The sequence below is a fragment of the Canis lupus genome, chromosome 6, assembly GCF_011100685.1.
Source record: "Canis lupus familiaris isolate Mischka breed German Shepherd chromosome 6, alternate assembly UU_Cfam_GSD_1.0, whole genome shotgun sequence".
Classification (NCBI taxonomy): domain Eukaryota; kingdom Metazoa; phylum Chordata; class Mammalia; order Carnivora; family Canidae; genus Canis; species Canis lupus.
The window spans coordinates 2,337,453-2,356,234 of record NC_049227.1 but is presented as its reverse complement, the minus strand read 5'-3'; the positions used below and the strand labels follow the sequence as shown (position 1 = coordinate 2,356,234).

The window sequence follows — 18,782 nt, the reverse complement described above, 5'->3', positions numbered from 1 at the left end:
ATGTGGACAGAGAAACAAAGTATATAAAGGCCTGCTATTTAGGAAGGGTGCTATTGTTGTCATGGTGACTCATATTTGTCAAGCCTTTGAGGATATATATGCAGAGGAAGAAAGAAGGATTGAATTGCACTCGGAGGTGGGCAGTCTGGCTCCCGGTCCTGGGACCGAAGCAGTGTGTGATCTCACCCGTGTTTCGGAGGGCTGTCCTGACACCCAGACTGCTCGGTTTCCATTCTCATGCCTCTGCACTGCCTTTTATAGAACTGCTCTCAAATGAGACAGTAGGTCTGATGTCACAAGATCTGTATGCTTTTCTCAGGGAGGAGAGAAACAGACAGAGGCAGAATATAAGTTTGCTGAACTACTGTATTAAACATCCTTCCCACCTCTTGGGGTTTGGTTTGGCACTTATACATATAGCATATGATCCCTGTAAGGCCCCCCGCAAATCTGTCTCTTGGAGCAGATCGAGGACTCCTTGTATCCCAGAGCATTGCAGAGTGTCAGGCACTTTGCAGAATAAGAAACAGGTCCCTGGATGAATGGATATGATGGACATCGGGAGTACAGAGGTGGCCGGCCAGCCCTCTCGGAGCTCCCCTCCTGGAGGATCTTTCCTTTCTCTCTGCTCTCTCCACCCACCGCTTCTCTTAGCTCCTTTTTCATCTGACTTGGACAGCCGAGGTCACCTTCGGATGGTCTTTTCTCCCTTCAGTGTCATTTTTCTGACTTTTGTTGGTCAGGGTCATCTTGACACCATCGAACGCAGATCTGGTCATGTCTTTTCTCTTTCCTACTCAGAGCGTTTCGTGGTTTATTGGGACCCAGAGACCAAAATCCATGAACCTCTGCAATCTGATTTCTGTCTGTCTTTCCGGCCTGGCCACCCTTCCCATCCCGCCTCTCTCTCATCTCATTTTGCCTGAAATTTGCCTCTCCTTTCTGTGATTTGAAGTAGATACTTCCCCTTCCCCTGGGAGCATGCTTTTACCAAGTCTCTTTGGCCTGGCACACACCCGCTTGTTTTTCCAGAATAAAATCCAGTGTTGGCTCGTTAGGGAAGCTGATCATGTTCCTCTCAAGGAGAGAGAGCCATACTTTCAGTTGGGTTCTCATTACCTTTGCATAGACCTTCGCTGAGTCACTTATCCTGTAAATCCCCCCAAAGTATCTTTTACTTATATTTATTCACTTATTAATTTCAAAAATTATTTAGACCAAAGAAAAATTACATACTACAGAATTATCCTTATAAATATAGAATGTTGCAATTGCAGCAATTGTAGTTGTGTTCAGAGGAATTCATGATAAAGAGGGAGTGAGGATGAAGTCAGGGGCCATGTGAACTTATATAGTGTGTGTGTACACACATGTGTGTGCGCGCACATGTGTGTGTGTTTGTGTGTGTACAGTTCAGCACTTTTGCCAGAAATGGAATCTGAATCTGCGGCAGTGCTTTTTGCCAGCCACATGAGGAAAGAAATGTCATCCATGTGGTTCACCTCATCTCTAGGAGAAAGCAGGTCAGAAGCAACACAACTGAGACTGGCGCAAGACCCCAAAGAGATTTTCCCTATGTAAGTTGTCATAAAGGACCCCCCACCCCGAGCCATATCACAATGCCTTCCATGGCGTATAAGGTCAATGTCACCTCACATTTTGTGTCTGGTCATGTAAGTTTGCAAATAACAGAAGGGCTGGTAGTGGCAGAGACCATGAAGATGTTTACTATCTACTTAACAAGAGTTCTAGAGGTCTGAGGTCCCAGGCTCTAAGGTGTCAGGTGTGAGCTTCTCATCCCGAAAGCTTGCACTCTTTTCTCCATGGTTGATCCAAATGTCATGTCCTGGTGCCAGCATCCCAAGTCGGGTAAAAGGGCTTGTCTTTATATTAGAGAGGGGCAACCTTTCCAGAATCTCTTTGGAACAAAGTCACATGGCTCCCCAACCAGTAAGATAGCTGGAGAAGTATCCAGAAGGGTATAATTGGCTTAGGCCAGCCTGATCATCATGGGGCTGTGCAGATTGCCATCTGGTCAATGTTCTTTTGGTGAGGAAGGAGGTGGGGGCAGAGGAGAAAGGGTTTGGGAAGACAGCTCAGAATGATGGCTCCAGTAGGCCACCCCCCACCACCAGTCCAGTAGACTCTTTTCCAAGAGACAAACCCAATGTGCGACTCAGGGTTGATTAGATTTATTCCCCAAATAACTTTCAAGTCGAGAGAAGAGTGGCCACCCTGTATTTCGTTTTGGCAATCCTCTGGATATTATTTTATTTCCACTGACCTAGTCTGTAACCTGAGCAGCAGGGAGCTTAAAAGTGAAGCTTCCTGACAATATCTGGAATGAAGGCTTGCTGTCGGCCAGTTAACCCTGTCCCTCAGCAGACTCGGGAATAAGGGACCACACATTTTCAGCCAAGTTGATGAAGTCAGTGAGGACAATGGCTCCCAAAGGTGCACAGCATCATGATGGAGGATGCTTTAGGTTTGGCATGCTTTAGGCTTGGCAAACACTCATTTGGTTCAGGCCTTCTAGCTAAGCTGTGCTGGGGTGGGGTTCACTGCTGATTCAACCAGATGAAGATGCTTCTTCTTTTTTTTTAAAGATTTTATTTATTTTTAAAGATTTTATTTGAGAGAGAGGGAGGAGAGAGCATGAGATCAAGAGAACATGAGATCCAGAGAGCATGAGCAGGGTCGGGATACAGAGAGAGAGGGAGAAGCAGACTCCCTCCTGAGCAGGGAGCCTGATGAGGGGAGCAATCCCAGGACCTTGGGATCATCACCTGAGCCGAAGGCAGATGCTTAACTGACAGCTATCCAGGTGCCCCTAAAACAGAGTGTAAAAGGTGAATGCTTAAGCTTATGAAAAAAAGGTTGGTGGAGACCTTTTTTTTTTTAATATGAATAGTCTAAAAGATCGAGAAAGCTGAGAGGGAACACAGCTCACGCTTCTGTTTTCTCCAGAGCACAGGTAGGGTGCTGTGGTCCAGGACCACGTCTGCATCATGTAAGTGAGGAGGCTCCCAGGACAGTGGGGAGATTAAGCAGGATTATACAGCTTATCAGTGTGTAGAGTGCTGACAAGGACAAAATTGGGAGGATCTTCCCTTGACTCGTTAAATTGTCGAGATGGGCTGGCGAAGGGGTGGGAGCATTAGGATGTGGACGGCTGCACTGTGCAGTTGCTCTGCTGGTCCCAACGTGGGAGAAGCAGAAGATGCTAGAGCCCAGAGGACCCTTGGTGGTCTCTGAGACAGAAGAGGACATTAGTTTAGAGTATGAATCCTCTTCTTACACCAGCTGTCTCTCTGTCTGCATCCACCATGGAACCTTCATCAGTTATCTGTTTATTTGGATCAAAACCTTGATGTCAACTCCTCCCTCCATGCCACCACTGCCAAAAAGCCCTTGAAAATTTGACAGAGGGGCACTGGGTGGCTCAGTCAGTTAAACATCCAACTCTTAATTTTGGCTTAGGTCATGATCCCAGGGTCATGGGACCGAGTCCTGTGTTGGGTTCTGTGCTCCACGGGGATTCTACTGGAGATTCTCTCTTCTTCTCTCTCGTCTCTCCCTACCCCTCCCTCAAGTAAATAATTTTTTTTTTTTAAAGAGAAAATTTAGCAAGATTGCCTGTGATTGTGTTGGTCTGCCCGGGCTGACATAACACATTTCACAGACCTAGGGGCTTTAACAGCAGAGATTTATAATCTCAAGTCCTGGAGGCTGCGAGTCCTAAGATGAAGGTGTCTGCTAGGTGGGTGTGTTTTGAGGCCTCTCTCCTTGGCTTGCAGACAGCTGCCTTTTCTTGGGTATGGTCTTCCTCTATGTGGTCATCCCTGTGGTGTCTTCCTTTTGCTATTAGGATACTGGTCAGGTTGGATTAGAGCCCATAGTAACAGCTTCATTTTAACATAAATCCCTTTTTAGAGACCTTTTCTCCAGTAGATTACTTTCTGAGATACTGGGAGTTGGGAATTCAACATCCAATGGCATGAAACAGGGCATGTTCCATGCTGTACACCTCACCTGTTGTATTTGACCTAATTTGAATCAATTCTGTGTGTTATTAGTTGCTTAATGTTTGTTTTCCCCATTAGCCTGTAAGAAGCATGAGACCAGGAATTGTGTCTGTTTTATTTGTGGCTAAATCTTCCCCTAGGTGTGGAGCACCGTAAGTGCCTAATGAATCTATGTTGGTTGAAGGTAGAAATGAATCTCTTCCTTTCTGTCCCCCTGTGATGTGCCTCATGGAGGCCACTCACTTCCCAGCTCTGCTCACAGTGGAATACACACTGGCTGTGCTTGGTGGACTTGGCAGGTGAGGGCTTCCCCAAGAGAGATTGCTGGAATCCCAACCCAGAATCCATGCTGGGGAGAGCCACAGACTTTCACACTTACTGGACTAGGACCATCGTGTCTTACCATCCTTGGGTATTAGGAACATGAATACATTATTCTAAGCTTGTGTTGACCGCCTCATTCTCTGAATCATCCCCCCAAAGTATTCTCAGGAGTCTTTATTTTTACCACTCAAGCAATGCAAGCGTATCTCAGCTTCCTGTCCAGATTGTAGATTCCAGGAAGACAAGGGTGCATCCTCAGGATACTTCTTCCCTTCCGGTATCCCTCCAAGAGCTCGGAAGGAGTGTCTTTCAGTAGGCTGAAATTCCAAAGAGTAAGAAAAGAGAGTTGTTGAGCCCCAAAGGTTCTTCTGGGCTGTGGCCAAATGTCCAGTGCGGCAGAAGCACATTTGCAAGCCATAGGGCTTGTTTCTCTTTAGCAGAGAATAATTATTGAGAATGAAAGCCGCCTCAGAAAAAAAATCTTCAGTGTATCAGGTGAATATTTTGTAAAGGAGACTTTTTGACCTTAAAAAATGGTGAGCCGTAGCTCAGCAAAAGCTAATTAGGGAGAGAGCAAGCCAGTCGGGGGAGAAAATGCATATTGACTCAGAGTTTCTCTCTATGAAGGCAATTTGTATAACAACGAGCACATATTGGGTTGGAGACACTTATTGCTCACTGGAATCCTTCCAGGGTGACTATTGTGTTGGATGCCAGAGCCCCCTCGGAAACCTGGGTTTAAAAGGAAATTAAATGTGAAGGGTTGAGTTGCCGCACTTTGTTAGCCGTGGGGAGGGATTTAAGGGGACATTTTATTGTGTGAGACATCAGGACAATTCTCGAAGAGCTCACTAGGTTGTCCACTTGAAAAAAAATCTCCCCCACACATGATGGATTTTAAAAAAGATCATTTAATTTTGGCTCTTGGGCATCACGGGTGGGGTAGGGAGGAGGCCCTTCATCCTTAGAGGAACAGTTCAGTTCTTCTAGCTTTACAGAAGAAAACACAGCTGAAATACAGTTTGGGCCTGTGATTTATTACCCACAGACAATGGTAATGGAAAAGTTACAGTTAATTATTCCTGAAGAACAGAAAATTGTGTGTGTGTGTGTGTGTGTGTGTGTGAGTGTAACCATGACACAAAACTGCTTCTCCTTTCGTTGGCCATAGTAACTGAATTAGGCCGGATAAATGTGACAGAGAACTTTGCAGAGAAAAGGAGGTAGAATGAAATTTTGAGTAGATGATCTGTAGACCAATACGGATGGATAGATAGATACAGAATATGACCCAACAAAGAGGTAGAGGATGGCCTTTCCTGGGTTGCTCTGAGCCCAATGGTCTTAGGAGTTTGAAGTGGAAATAAGAACTTTGAAGACAGGAGGCTAAAGAGCCTTTACTGTTGTTTTCCCTGCATGGTCTACTTCTGTGTATTTCAATCTTTATTATTATTATTATTATTATTATTATTATTTTATTGAGACCATTTACCTGCCATAACATTCACTCAATACAAATCACCAGTATGTAATCCTAGAACATTTCATCACTCCAAAAGAAACCCCATGGTCATTAGCAGTTACTATGTATCCCACCCTGGCTCCTGATAACCACCAATGTATGTATTTTTGTCTCTGTGTGGTTGCCTCTTCTGGACATTTCATACATACAACCGTACAGTGTCTCTGCTATTTTGTCTGGCTTTGACTTAGCATAATTTCAGGTTTCATCCACATTATAGCCTTTAGTCCTACTTTATTCTGTTTCGTGGCTGCGTAGTATTCCATTATGCGCCATATTTGTTATGTGTTCTATAGCTGATGGACACGGGGGTGGTCTCCACCCTTTGGCCACTGTGAATAGTGCTGCTGTGGACACTTGTGTCCAAGCCTTTGTGTGGACACGTGTTGCTTCTCTCAGGGATATATCCAGGAGGGGAATTACTGGGTCTCGTGGCCACTCTGTGTTGAACCTTCTGAGGAGCTGCTCAACTGTTCTCTAAAATGGCTGCACCACCTTACATCCTTTAGGAATGTATGAGAGAGCTTTTATGATTTGAGCCCCCTCTGTCTGCCCAGCACTGTGCTATATCTGTCCTCTTGGTGTGCACTCTGCTGTATGAGCTTGTAAGTCATTATTCCTCCTTTTCAGAATGAGAAACTGAGGCACCAACAGTTTAAGACAGAGAGAAAGGAGAAACCAATCATTGTGGTTATTGTTACATGACTGAGTGTGGGGTCTCCCCTGAGGCCGGAGCCCTGAGATCCTGCCCCAGGGGATGGTGGGCAAAGTGGAAGTACAGCCTGGAAGGCAGAGAGGCTGTGTCCGGGCCAGGGGCAGGAAGTCTGTGGAGTAAGCAGCCTCTCTGCTGGGCCTGCAGCTGGAACCAGAGCAGAAGCCATGGAAGCCAAGAGCTTCATGGGCCACCTGGGGCTCAGGGGGACACCTCGGATTGGAACCAGAGGAAAGACAGAATGGGCCGATCCCTGCCTGTGGTCACCGGAGCCCCACCAGGTGAGAGCTGCTGGGCGATCCCTGAGGCCACCTGTACACAGCACTTCCCAGCTGCCTGTCCCCATCCTCACGCGCCTCAGCTCGAGAACTGGGCTGGGATGGATCCATATCGCTTCTCAGTCATTCCTGTCCTCTCCACTCCTCATTTTTGCTTTGATGATTGTCATTATTTTTGCTATGCGCGGGGGTAGGAATAAGTGTCCCCCTAGGGAAGGAGCTTTGCAGCACCACGTGAAACGAGCACCAGGTAACCGAGTGCCTCCTGCTGACCCTCTGGGCAGAGGGAGGATGGTGGCGCCACCCACACCTGCACACCTGGGCAGATGTGCTTGCCTCACGCTCCCTACCTGTTCCAGCCCTGGGCCGAGGTTAACCAGCACATGCTGGGGAGAGCGGCCCTGATGGCAGAAAGACGACCAGTGGAGACCCTCTTTGTGTGTACATTCACTGTAGCGCTTTGGAAATGGACACAGGCATTTCTGTGTTGGGGCCTCTTAGGATGCTCGTGTCCTGTAGGTCTTTACCCCCCAAAACGCTTCCAGATTCTTCTCAAGCGAAGAACGATAAAACCAGGGTGTTCTTCATAGATCATTTCCACAAACTCCCACCATTTTCTAGAAGGTAGGTCATTTTCTAGAAGGTAGAGAGTAACAGGGTCATGGGAGTGTGTGAGTTTTCTTTTGGTCCATCGTATCCATTTCAGTCTCTGTTTAGTCAAGTGTCCAGACTGTTCCATTCTGCAGAAACCTGCAGCCTCCAGGTAGAGGCTGTTCGCCACGGTGGGAGCTAGGGCTGTCTGTTTCCCCTTGGAATACTTAACCTCTACTATGCCTGCTTTTTGTTTTTCTCCTTGGGGAACTCCAGCAAGGGAAGGAACCAAAGGCACGTGGAAGGAAGACTGTGCATGAGATGAACTGGGGGGAGCCAAGATGGGGAAACCTGTCCTGGTCACAGATGCCTTGTGTTCTGGGGATGGTGGCGACATCAATAGCTCCGGAGCTCAAAGGAAATGAGCTTTTTCTGTGTGTTCCCAGCCAGAATTAAGGCCAGTATGTGGAAGGTAGAATGTTGAGGCTGACATTGGCTGTATTTAGAGAACATTTAAAATGAACACCAGCGGGAGCACCTGGGTGGCTCAGTGGTTGAGCATCTGCCTTCGGCTCAGGTCATGATCCCAGGATCCTGGGATTGAGTCTCGCATCAGGTTCCCCACCGGGAGCCTGCTTCTCCCTCTGCCTGTGTCTCTGCCTGTCTCTGTGTGTCTCCCATTAATAAATAAATAAACTCTAAAAAATAAAATAAAATAAACCCAATAGGCTAGTTGGGGGCTCACAAGTGAGTTCGAACCTCTGGAATGGGTTTATTCTGAAGCTGGATTCCATCTTGGCAGCAGTGTGGAGGAGATAGACGCATTAGGTCAAGGACTGGAGTGGCCCTGGATGAGACTAACAGTCTGGGATTTGGGGGTTCGTATTTGTTTGGGGGGCTATTTTTCATCTGCTGAATTTATTGAATCTCTCTTGGATTTTACCACCTGTACATAGAGTGATGAATCCTAAGCTGGTGCCTATGATGCTATATCTGGGTCAGCCTACATACAGCATTTCGCTTCTTGCTTCCCTTCTGGTCTGCTGTGACGCCACAGTACCCTGAGGTTTGCGTTGGGTGGTGGGACATCACAGTTGTCCACTGTACAGGTCACAGGGAACCACAGAACCCCCAAAACAAAGGCCTTTGGAAATCTCCTGATTTCCAGATGCCACCAGGTTAGTCTACATTCTTTGTTTTCTAATAGATGAGCTTTCTTGCTTGTGTCCTCATTCTGTCACATATATTTTCCCACTGGGACTGCAGAGAGAGAAGCATGGAATCTGGGACGACAAGGGGTCTCAGACACTTTTTGGACATTTTACACGTGTGAGTTTCATGGCAGGAATTTGCTTGAGGCCATCATCTCACCATGGCAGGGAGGGGCCTAGGACCTACAGAACCACATCCTGTGTGTGCCATGCCGTATGTATGTATGTATGTATCTAGCCATCTAGCTAACTAGCTATTTTTCTATTAGGGTAACTTTCCCGTAAAGATCCCTAAAATAGAAGCAGCCTCACATTTCTCTGCGCTTTCTTCCAGCATCTTCTTGGAAGCGTTACTTGTACCTGCTGCGTTCATATGTTCACTCTTGTTCTCTCTTGAGCCTGACCCAGGTTTTTTGGTTCCCTGAAGTTGTTCCTACGGGATTTGCTGGTCCTTGGCATTACCAAATCCATGGGGCTGTTCCTGAAATCCACCATTTGTAGATGTTCTGTCTCCATTCCTTTCAATTTTCTTGTAATGACTCTTCTCTTTCCGTCTCCTGCTTGTTGGCATGCCCAGGGCTCAGTGTTCACAATTCCTTTTTCTCTGTGTATCTCCGTTGCCTAGGTGACTCCTCAAGGAATGTGCCTTTAAATTCCCTTTGGACACTGGACAGTGCCAATTTTATATCTCCAAAACTGACCTCATTCTCTATCCTATGCTTGACATCTCCATTTGGATGTCTCATGGGCATGTCCAATTCAATATGTTCCGCCCAACCAAACTCTCCAGTCTGTATCACACCCACTCATACCCAGAGACCTTTTCCTCCCCGCATTTTCTGCCTTACTGAATGGCCCTGATGTCCAAAATCTTTCATTGCTCAGGTAAAAAATGTAAGTGAGCTGTTCTTGGAGCCTCTCTTTCTCTCATGTCTTCAGAGAAGCTGATCTAGCCTAAGTTTAGCTGGGCTGGCTTCTAAGTTGCAGATTGGACCCCACTGTCCCATGTGACTGTCATCCTCTTTGGATCATTGGGCCACTCAAAGCATGTTGTCATGTTGATACCAGGTGAAGAGGCCAAGGTCAACAGTCTAAGCACATTTCAAGCCTCTTCTCATGTCACATTCCCTAGTATCTTTTGGCCAAAGCAGGTCTCATGGCCAAGCCCACAATTAGGGGTGGGAAGTACACTGTGCCCAGCAAAATAGGGTGTGTATGTGTACTCTTCCCAGGGGTGTGGAGGGTGGAAAATGTGTATTTGCTGAACAGAAATCTAATGTAGCACCTTCAAGAAGCATTTCAAGGAGGAACTTTCCTTTTATGTTAATGGGATCTTTAGTCAACAGGTTCTTTTTATGAGGAACTGAATGCTCATTTTTAAACTTGTGGTGCTTCTGATGAGCTCTTTGAGAATACGTATCTTATTGTTTCCAGTTTCTAATTATAATTAGAGATGGTCATGATGGTATTGGTGGTGGTGGTGGTGGTGATATTGATAGTAATGATGATAGTGATGGTGCTGGTGGTGCTGATGATCATGGTGGTAGTGATTTTGATTGTTGTGGTGGTGATAATGATGATGGTGATGTTAATGGTGGTGGTCGTGGCAGTGGTGTGTGTGTGTGTGTGTGTATTAAAGGAAGGTGATGCTCATGGTTTTGAGGGGTGAAAGAGATAGCAACATTTTCCTGAGGTGGTTCATTTTTGTGTTGTCTTACTCCTTCCTCATCCCTCTTCTGATTTCATAATTTACCCTTTGTGACATGACCATAGGTGTTGTCACCCAAAATCTGTGGAACTATATGGATACTATTTAAAACTTACATGCTTTTGCAGAATTTGGTGAAGATTAGTGTTGCTAACCTTCACTGCCCTCTCTCTATCCTATTTAACCCCTCTCATTAGGCATAAAACCCTAGAAGGAGGGTTCAGGGCATGAGAAGGGAGGAGTGGGCATTTTCTCTGAAAGTTGTTAGGACAGGCAGGTACTGAATGAATGTGGCAAATGGCATGGTCTGCAATGTCTTGCACGCATGTGACACCAGCGAATTTCATAGGTCACAGTAGGAGACTTTCTCCAATTCAACATATTTCCTACCCAGCCCTAGGTCAGCTTTTTTCCCCCCTTTTTGTAGTTTTATAAGTGATGTGAGGCTAAGTGACACAATTAACCTGTGCAGCCAGCATCTTCCATCCCTCTGCTCCAAGCAATCTCGATGATTGCCAAGCTCTTCTTTTCTTTATTTTATTAGAAATATTTTTTTTCATCTACACACTCAGACATCTGCATCAGCTAGAGCCTGGGCCAGGCCAGAGGCATGTGTTTATCACCTCCAAACACAGGGGGATGTTTGTGCCAATGTTTGTTTGGCACTAAGAATGAGATCCAGGCCTTTTGGTCCTCTTCATCAAAGCATGAAATCAGAGAGTGTATTTCCTTAAGATGTGCTTGGCAACCTGAAATATGTTGACCTGGGTTCTAGATTCACCTCTGACCATCTTCGGTGATCTTAGGATCATTCTTTATCCTCACTGGGCCTCCTTTTCATATCTGCTGAATGCAGTTGGGGCTATTCTGAGGATCAAATTAAATAATCTTTGTAGAAAGGTTCCAGGAAGTATAAAGTTCATAATACATGTGCGATATGTCATTTTGTATAAAACTGCAGTTTGAAAATTTATGGACGGTTTGTTCTAAAGGCACTTCAAGCACATAACAATGATTCATATCTCTTGGAATTGCAAATGCTGCATGAACAGTTTGGTTAATGGGCAAAAATGTACTTCTAGTATCCTGGGCTCCCAGGAGGGAGCACACATCCAAAGACCTATTAGTCATCGTTTTGTCTTTTAGGACAGAATCCAGCAGCGGATGACCATGTGTTATGGAGCGAATGTGTGTATCACCCCTGCCAAATTCACATGTTACAGCCCTGACCTCCAAAGTGATAGTATTAGGAGGTGGGGCCTTTGGGAAGTAATTGGGTTTTGATGAGGTTAAGAGAATGGTGTCCGCATGATGGCACTGGTACCCTTACAAGAAGAGGGAGTTACCAGAGTTTGCTCTTGTTCTATCATGTAAGGACACAGCAAGAAGGCAGTTGTCTGCAAGCCAAGAAGAGAGCCCTCACCAAGAACCAAATATACCAGCACCTTACTTTTGGACTTCCCAGACTCCCAAACTAAAAAATAAATGTCTATTGTTTACGCCACTCAATCTCTGGTATTTTGATGCAGCTGCCTGAGCAGGTTAAGAAATCATGGAAAATTTGAAAATTTGAAAACACGGTCATACAGAGAGGGCTGAAGGAGTGGATATGTTTAGCCAGGGGAAAAATATGAAGACAGGTCATGATAATGAAACAATGGTGAAAACTATACGAAAGTATAATTATTTGCCTGATGGTTAAATCAGCAATGCCCTGCCATGTAAGGTGGTGAGTTCTTTATTCCTAGAGGAATTGAATAGAAACCAGGTGGCCATCTCTCTGGAATTCCATTGCTGGGTGGGGCGGTGGAGAAACAGTTGAATTTTCCTTCCTTCCAATTTGAGATTCTGTGTTGGATCCCAGGTGTACTATTGCCTTTAGACATAGGCAAAGATTTAGTCAGTTCTCTTGCACCAAGAAACAGCTGGCACAGTTGAACTCTGGGAGTTAATTCAGGATATTAAGACTCACGTAACCTTTGGACATTGTATCTAGGAAGCCGCGAGGATACAGGACAGAAAATGTCAAAATCATTATAATGCAGATGTCAACAAATGTCAAGATCATCATACAAATATATGAGCCGGGGGTTTTATAATAATTCTATATGAGTTTGTGAAGCAGTGCTTACCAGTTTCTGATGTGTGCCCAGGAGATGTCTGTATCAGCCGTATACTGTGGTAATATATTTGGCTGACCCAGCTTGTAATGCACTCATTCAAGTATTCTTTCATTTATTCAGTTGCTTTGCACATTCAGCTCTTCGTTCCTGTGTGCAACATGTATGAAGAGCTTCCTATGTGCCAGGCCATGTGTAAGACACAGAGAGATCTTCCTGTTGGCAGGAAGTGTGAGTGATAAGGACGAGGACACATATGATAGGAGCAGTGCTGTGGTTGAGATTTCCACCCAGGAGCCGCCTCTGACTTTCTGGGTAGGGCAGTGCTCAGAAAGGGTCTGTGGGGTTGTGGTGAGTAGCAAGGATGACCTGCAGAGGCACGAGAGGGCAGTGACTCTTTTGGGGCATCAGAAGAGCGTGCGGTAGCTAAAATGATGCAGTGGAGGGAGAGGTGGAGGATGAGGCTGGGCAGGAAGTCAGCTAATGAGCAGCTTTGTATATTACATGAAGATTTTGGGTTTTTGGTGGGTTTTTTTCCCATAGCGGCAGGAATGCACTGATAAATTTTAATTTTAAGCAGGCAGTGATCAGACTTGCATGTCTTCTCCTGGCTCAGGCTCATTCTGAGGATTGGGTAGCGTTGACTGTAGTCACTCAAGGAAGGGGACTTGAGCTTGAATCCGGGAGGTGGAAGTGATACAGAGGAGGAACAGTGTCAAGAGATACATAAGAGTGAGCGCCAAGAGTCACTGGAATAATGAATTAGAGAAAATAGGTATATGTGAATTAAGGGAATTAAATACATATATATATATGTATTATATATAATACATATTTTATGTATATATAAAACATATAATTAGCATATTTGTCTATTGTAAATATTATGTAATAATACTTAAAGTGCTTAATGTAGTACTTTGCATCTAACAAACATTAGTCAGTTTAACTAATTATCGCTAATAATCATGTCCAAAATGGAGCTACCTGTTTTTGGCAATATTTCCAGGCTAGCTTTTTTTTTTTTTAAGAGTTTATTTATTTATTTGAGATAGAGAGAGGGAGTGAGAGAGAGCACAGGCAAGGGGCAGAGGGAGAGAGAGAAGCAGGCTCCCCGCTGAGCAGGGAGCCTGATTCAGGGCTCCAGGATCATGACCTGAGCAGAAGGCAGATTGAGCCACCAGGCACCTCTGGGCTACCTTTTCTGTTCCACTGATTGGCCTGCCATTTCTTGTTCTGTTGTCACACTGTCTTAATTATCAGAGCTCTTCAGTATGTTTTACTAGCTGGCAGGTTAAGCCCCTTCCTAGCCCCTTTACACACATTTCTCAGGAACCCCCCTCCCCCCTTTAAAAGTTGGCCAGGAATATACCTGGAATTGTTACTCACTTTTAAGTTTATGACTGCAACTTTCTAATTGTAAGTTTGATAACTTCCGAATGCTTTAGCATCGTGGAGGACCTCCCTGAGACCCTCTGATCTTCAGGAGGCATCAGGCCGCTGCAGAGACCCCCCCCCCAACACACGCTTACCCAACTGGGCCATGGGATATGCCGGCCTCTTGCTCTTGGGCTGGTGTGTGTGTGTGTGTGTGTGCACACACACATGCCTGCTTCAGCTGCCCAGATGATAAGGAGCTTCATGAGTTGACGAGGCACCAGACTGCATTTCGCCGCAGCCTCTATCTATCCTGGAGTTTGTACATCAGTTGTGAGTGCCATCCCTATTTCTGGAAGAATAATGCAGGTTATCTGTAAACTCATAAGTTTAAACTGTAACCCTGGAGAAAATTATGTCCTTCGTTGTACGGAGGGAGGTAGAAAGGCAGCTCGGACTTGATTTACAGCCATGGCTCTTTATTTTTGCTGCCACTGTGGAGTCCTGGTAGCTCGGGCCAGGCCGAAGGCAGACGTGGGCCGAGTGATTGAGCCTTGCTGAGCGGTCATCAAGTATCTGCACCTCAAGGTCCCTGGGCCCTGCGCAAGGTGGATAAGCTTCTTTGTTATCCACCGGTTAGGTGTTGACTTGACTATACTAGAAGGGAGTTTCTAGAATTTCAAAAGTGGAGGTTATTTTTATGCCTTAATGTTTGGAGAATTGGATGACTATTTGAGAAAAGAAATATTTAAAGCCTTGCTTCCCAGCATATATGTAGAATTTCCTCCTGATGACCTTGCCACTTGAATTATTATTGCTTTTTTTTTAGCTTAATATTGGATAGGGCAACCCTTCTCACTTTTCTTCTTTAAAAAAAAAAAAAAAGCTATATGTTCTGGCCTCTGCGTTCTTCTGGGGTAATTTTAGAATTTTCGTTATGCTGCTGAAAAAAAATCTCATTTGAGGTTACATTTAACCTCTGCATTAAAGAGGAAAAATATGTGTCTCCGTTGCATTCCACCTTATACTTCAAAAACATATCTCTCTCTGCTAAGCTAGATACGTCTCATTTTATTCCCTTCAGTAGAATTTTATAATTTTCTTCCTATTGGTTAAAGTTATCTCTAAATATACTGCAATATATGTTGCTGTTATAAGATTTTTTTTAACACTGTATATTCTGGTGGGCTTATTGCTGGAATACAAAACACTGATGGCACATGACCTTTGATGTGCTCCAGCTTAGGGTTCCTGACTCAGGAGTGAAATTGCCTCCTGCTCCTTTCTTTTCTGCCCTGGAGGCACCTACTTCACAGACATGACAGTCTTCAAGGGCACCAGGGCCCTTTCATGGCCAAACCAGATGGCCTCTTTCAGGTTTGATTTCCCTGAAATCAGTTCGTCAGTGTAGACTCTTCTTTATGACTATGAATACAATTATCAGATGTAGTTTTAATTGCTCTTCTCTTAGTAGATGTTTACCTCATGGATATCTAGTGATATTTCTCAACATCAACTTTATTTTTTTAAGATTTCACTTATTTATTCATGAAAAACACAGAGAGAGAGGCAGAGAGAGAGGCAGGCTCCCTGAGGGGAGCCTGATGTAGGACTCGATCCCAGGACCCCAGGATCTCTACTGAGCCAAAGGCAGATGTTCAACTACTGAGGCACCCAGGTGCTCCCTTCGACGTCAACTTTATTATGGATGACTCCAAGTTGAATCTCCAGATCTTTCTCTACTCATCCATGTAGTCAACACTTTTTAAGACCTTCCTGTGTGTCAGGCAGGCACCAGGGTGACCACATCCCTGTTCTTCATGAGGGTAGGGTGGTGCTAGACGTGGCACCGTGGGACAAGTCATCCCCTGGGGAGAGGTGGGATGCTGTATCTGTCAGGATCCCAGCAAGAAACAGATGGCACACCCAGGAGAGGTGACTAAAGAGAGTTTAGCAAAATATTTACCAAGGTTGATAGAATGACAAGTGATGGTGACTCGCCTAGGGCTAGCGACAGAGGAGGAAGCAGTTGGCATGCCATGGCCTGAAGGGGGAGCGGGGGGAGTGGTTCATGGGGCTAACTGTAACTCCAGGCTTACCCTAGGAGAAGGCTGTGTGGTAGCAGTGGTGGCAGAGAGGAGGTGACCCAACTGTTGCCCCTAACCTCTCTCTCTTTCCATCTGTCACTCTCTCCAGATGCCTCCTTTTGGTTGACTCCAACCCAAAGGCATTGATGCTTTCTCTGTAGAGATATGGGATATGAAACAAGCGAAAAGGGTGGATGGTGGATCTGGAGAGAAACATGAAGAATATTTGGTAGAGGTGCTATGGGATGACCACACTCAATTTGCTCTTGCTCCCTTCATCTTCAGCTTCTTGCCTCATAGCTCCCCTTGGATCTGCAGCCTTTGGCTGAAATAACTCATAAGGCAGTGCTTAAAGAAGCAGAGAATGACACGTCTTCCCAGACTGAGGGCAAAGCAACCACCCCTCTTTGCCCTCTTTTCTTCTCCTCCTCCTCCTCCTCCTCCTCCTCCTCCTCCTCCTCCTCCTTCTTCTTCTTCTTCTTCTTCTTCTTCTTCTTCTTCTCCCCCTCCCCTTCCTACCTCCTCCTCCTCTCCCCCTTTGCCAGTTGGGACTTCCATGCCTACAAGCACATTTTGTCTACAGTGGCTGCAGTTGCTTCTTGCCAGTTTGAGAAAGGCACTGTCAGAAGAGGAGGTTCCTGGGTGCCTGGAGTCATCCCCACTTGCTCCAGGGGCATCTCTTCCTGGCTAAGTGAAGACCAACTTGAGCCTTATTGGTGATCTTGAATAATTCTTATTTATCTTTGCCAGGAGTTTCCAGGGCCTGCAAAGTCAGCACATTCAAATGCCAGTGAAAATTTTTGCTGCTTTGTTGAACCTTTCTGGCAGATTCAATTGGGGGGAAAATGGGAGCACATGGACCACAAAATACATAATTTGTAGTTGTCACATTGCACGGTGAAGAATGATCTTTTTTGAGGCTGCTAAGTGGGTGCCTTTCATAATGGAGGGAATAATGCCACAAAAAGGAGGAAAAAACATATCTCCCTGGGAACTCTTGTTCCCTTTGTGTGGTTGGTGGGAAACGCGTTCCTAGTCTTAATTCCTATGCCATTCTGTTTCTTTCTTTTTTAAAAAAGATTTTATTTATGTGTTCATGAGAGACACACAGAGAGGGAGGCAGAAACCAAGGCAGAGGGAGAAGCAGACTCCCTGCAAGGAGCCCAATGTGGGACTCGATTCCCGGATCCTGGGATCACGCCCTGAGCCGAAGGCAGACGCACAACTGCTGAGACACCTAGGCATTCCCCTAGGCCATTTTCAAATGAATTCTGTCCCTCGCCCTTCTGCCTGCGTTGGAAAGGCTGCCCATGGAAGATGCTGGGCAAACACAGCTGAGATAAATTTTGGCTATGAGATGGCATTTAATGGACAAAAGGAGTCCTTTGTCACCAAGGGAAGGAAAAGATGTGTTAACGAACCAAACTGATGAAATTAGAGGAAGAATAAGATGTTTTCTACTAAAACTGGTCAATCATGTCCCATTCCAGTAGTCTCCTTCCTTGACTTGTGGGCTCCAGGCTGGCAGGAAAACCATGGAAGGAAGAATTTGTGACTAGTGATAAAAAGGGAAAAGCCAGGTAAATGAGCCAAAGTGTACAAAACAACAGAAAAAAACCCACTGTCAGTAGTCCTTGCATGATCTTATCTGTAATGCAAAATACCGTACACATATATCACCTACATGTCAGGTAATAATTCTCTAAAGAATTATTATAGAGTTGAATGAATGAATGAATGAATGAATCCTAGTAGCTTTCCAATGGAATGTTACCAGGACATTTGAGGTCCTTTGTGTCTCTTTTCTGCAGTTGTTTCTGGTTTCACTACATAAGTTTATACCTCTGAACTGTTTTGATTAGCTTTCAAAACTTTGTATAAATGGAATTATTTGCATGTTTACTGCTTGCTTTTCATTTGGCATCATGTCTCTGAGATTCACCCATTTATTGGCAAGCTATTTGTTTTCATTGTTGTATAGTATCTTCTTAATGAGTTTGCTACCGTTAGCTTACCACCATCATGTTTTCCATGCTGGATTCTTTCTCCGCCCCCCCCTTTTTTAAAAGCTTTTATTTATTTATTTGAGAGAGAGAGAGCAAGTGAGCACAAGCGACAGGAGTAGGAAAGGGAGAAGCAGGCTCCTCCCTGAGCTGGGAATCTGATGTGGGGCTCCATCCCAGGACCCCTGGGATCATGACCTGAGCTGAAGGCAGATGCTTAACCAACTGAGCCAGCAAGGCACCCCTGGATTCTTTCTTCCTAAATAATTTTCTGGATAGAACACGTGTGTGTGTGTGTGTGTGTGTGTGTGTGTGTGTGTGTGTGTTGGAGGTTGGAAGGAATGTTTTCTTCCATTTCCTTTATTTTTGGAAGGTCAAATAATTAATCATCTGAGTCTCCATTTCTTTATCTCTAAAGTGATCCTGGTAATGTCAGCCTTGCCTGTTTAGTACAGAAATGGATATAAAACCATTAAGAAAATTAAAGCCTAAACAGTGATCATTAATTGGTAGAGAGAAGGTGGTCGAATGGATCTATAAAGACAAGCAAGAAGTGTAACCACTTGGTTCATACTGAGATATTCATTCCTTTAAGTTGTGGTTCCTTGAAGTCTTGAGCTTCATGTGTAGATTCAGTGAGAGAGCCTGAGTATAAAGTGGAGAAGATAGAAGCCTTGAAGAACGCAGTTCCTACTCTAGATACAGTGAAATCCCTGAGCATTGTCTGTCTTTCTCCTTGCTGCTTGACCGCTGCCCGAGCCTGCCACCCCTGCCGTCTCTCATGGCTATAGCCCCTGTCAGGCTGTGGCTTCCAGGCTCATATT

The 18,782-nt window shown here is 45.1% G+C and overlaps 1 protein-coding gene across 2 annotated transcripts in view; it reads left to right on the top strand.

Moving 5' to 3' along the window:
• Positions 1-18,782, top strand: part of GALNT17 (polypeptide N-acetylgalactosaminyltransferase 17) — a 436,312-nt gene that overhangs the window by 127,470 nt on the left and 290,060 nt on the right. The window contains exon 1 of one of the 2 annotated variants that reach the window (XM_038539025.1): positions 8,606-8,630. The exons of the other annotated variant lie outside the window; for it this stretch is intronic. Coding sequence (XP_038394953.1) covers positions 8,621-8,630 — 10 coding nt within the window. The 5' untranslated portion in view covers positions 8,606-8,620. Of the gene's footprint in view, positions 1-8,605; positions 8,631-18,782 lie in introns of those variants that run through there. 2 annotated transcript variants of the gene reach the window in all.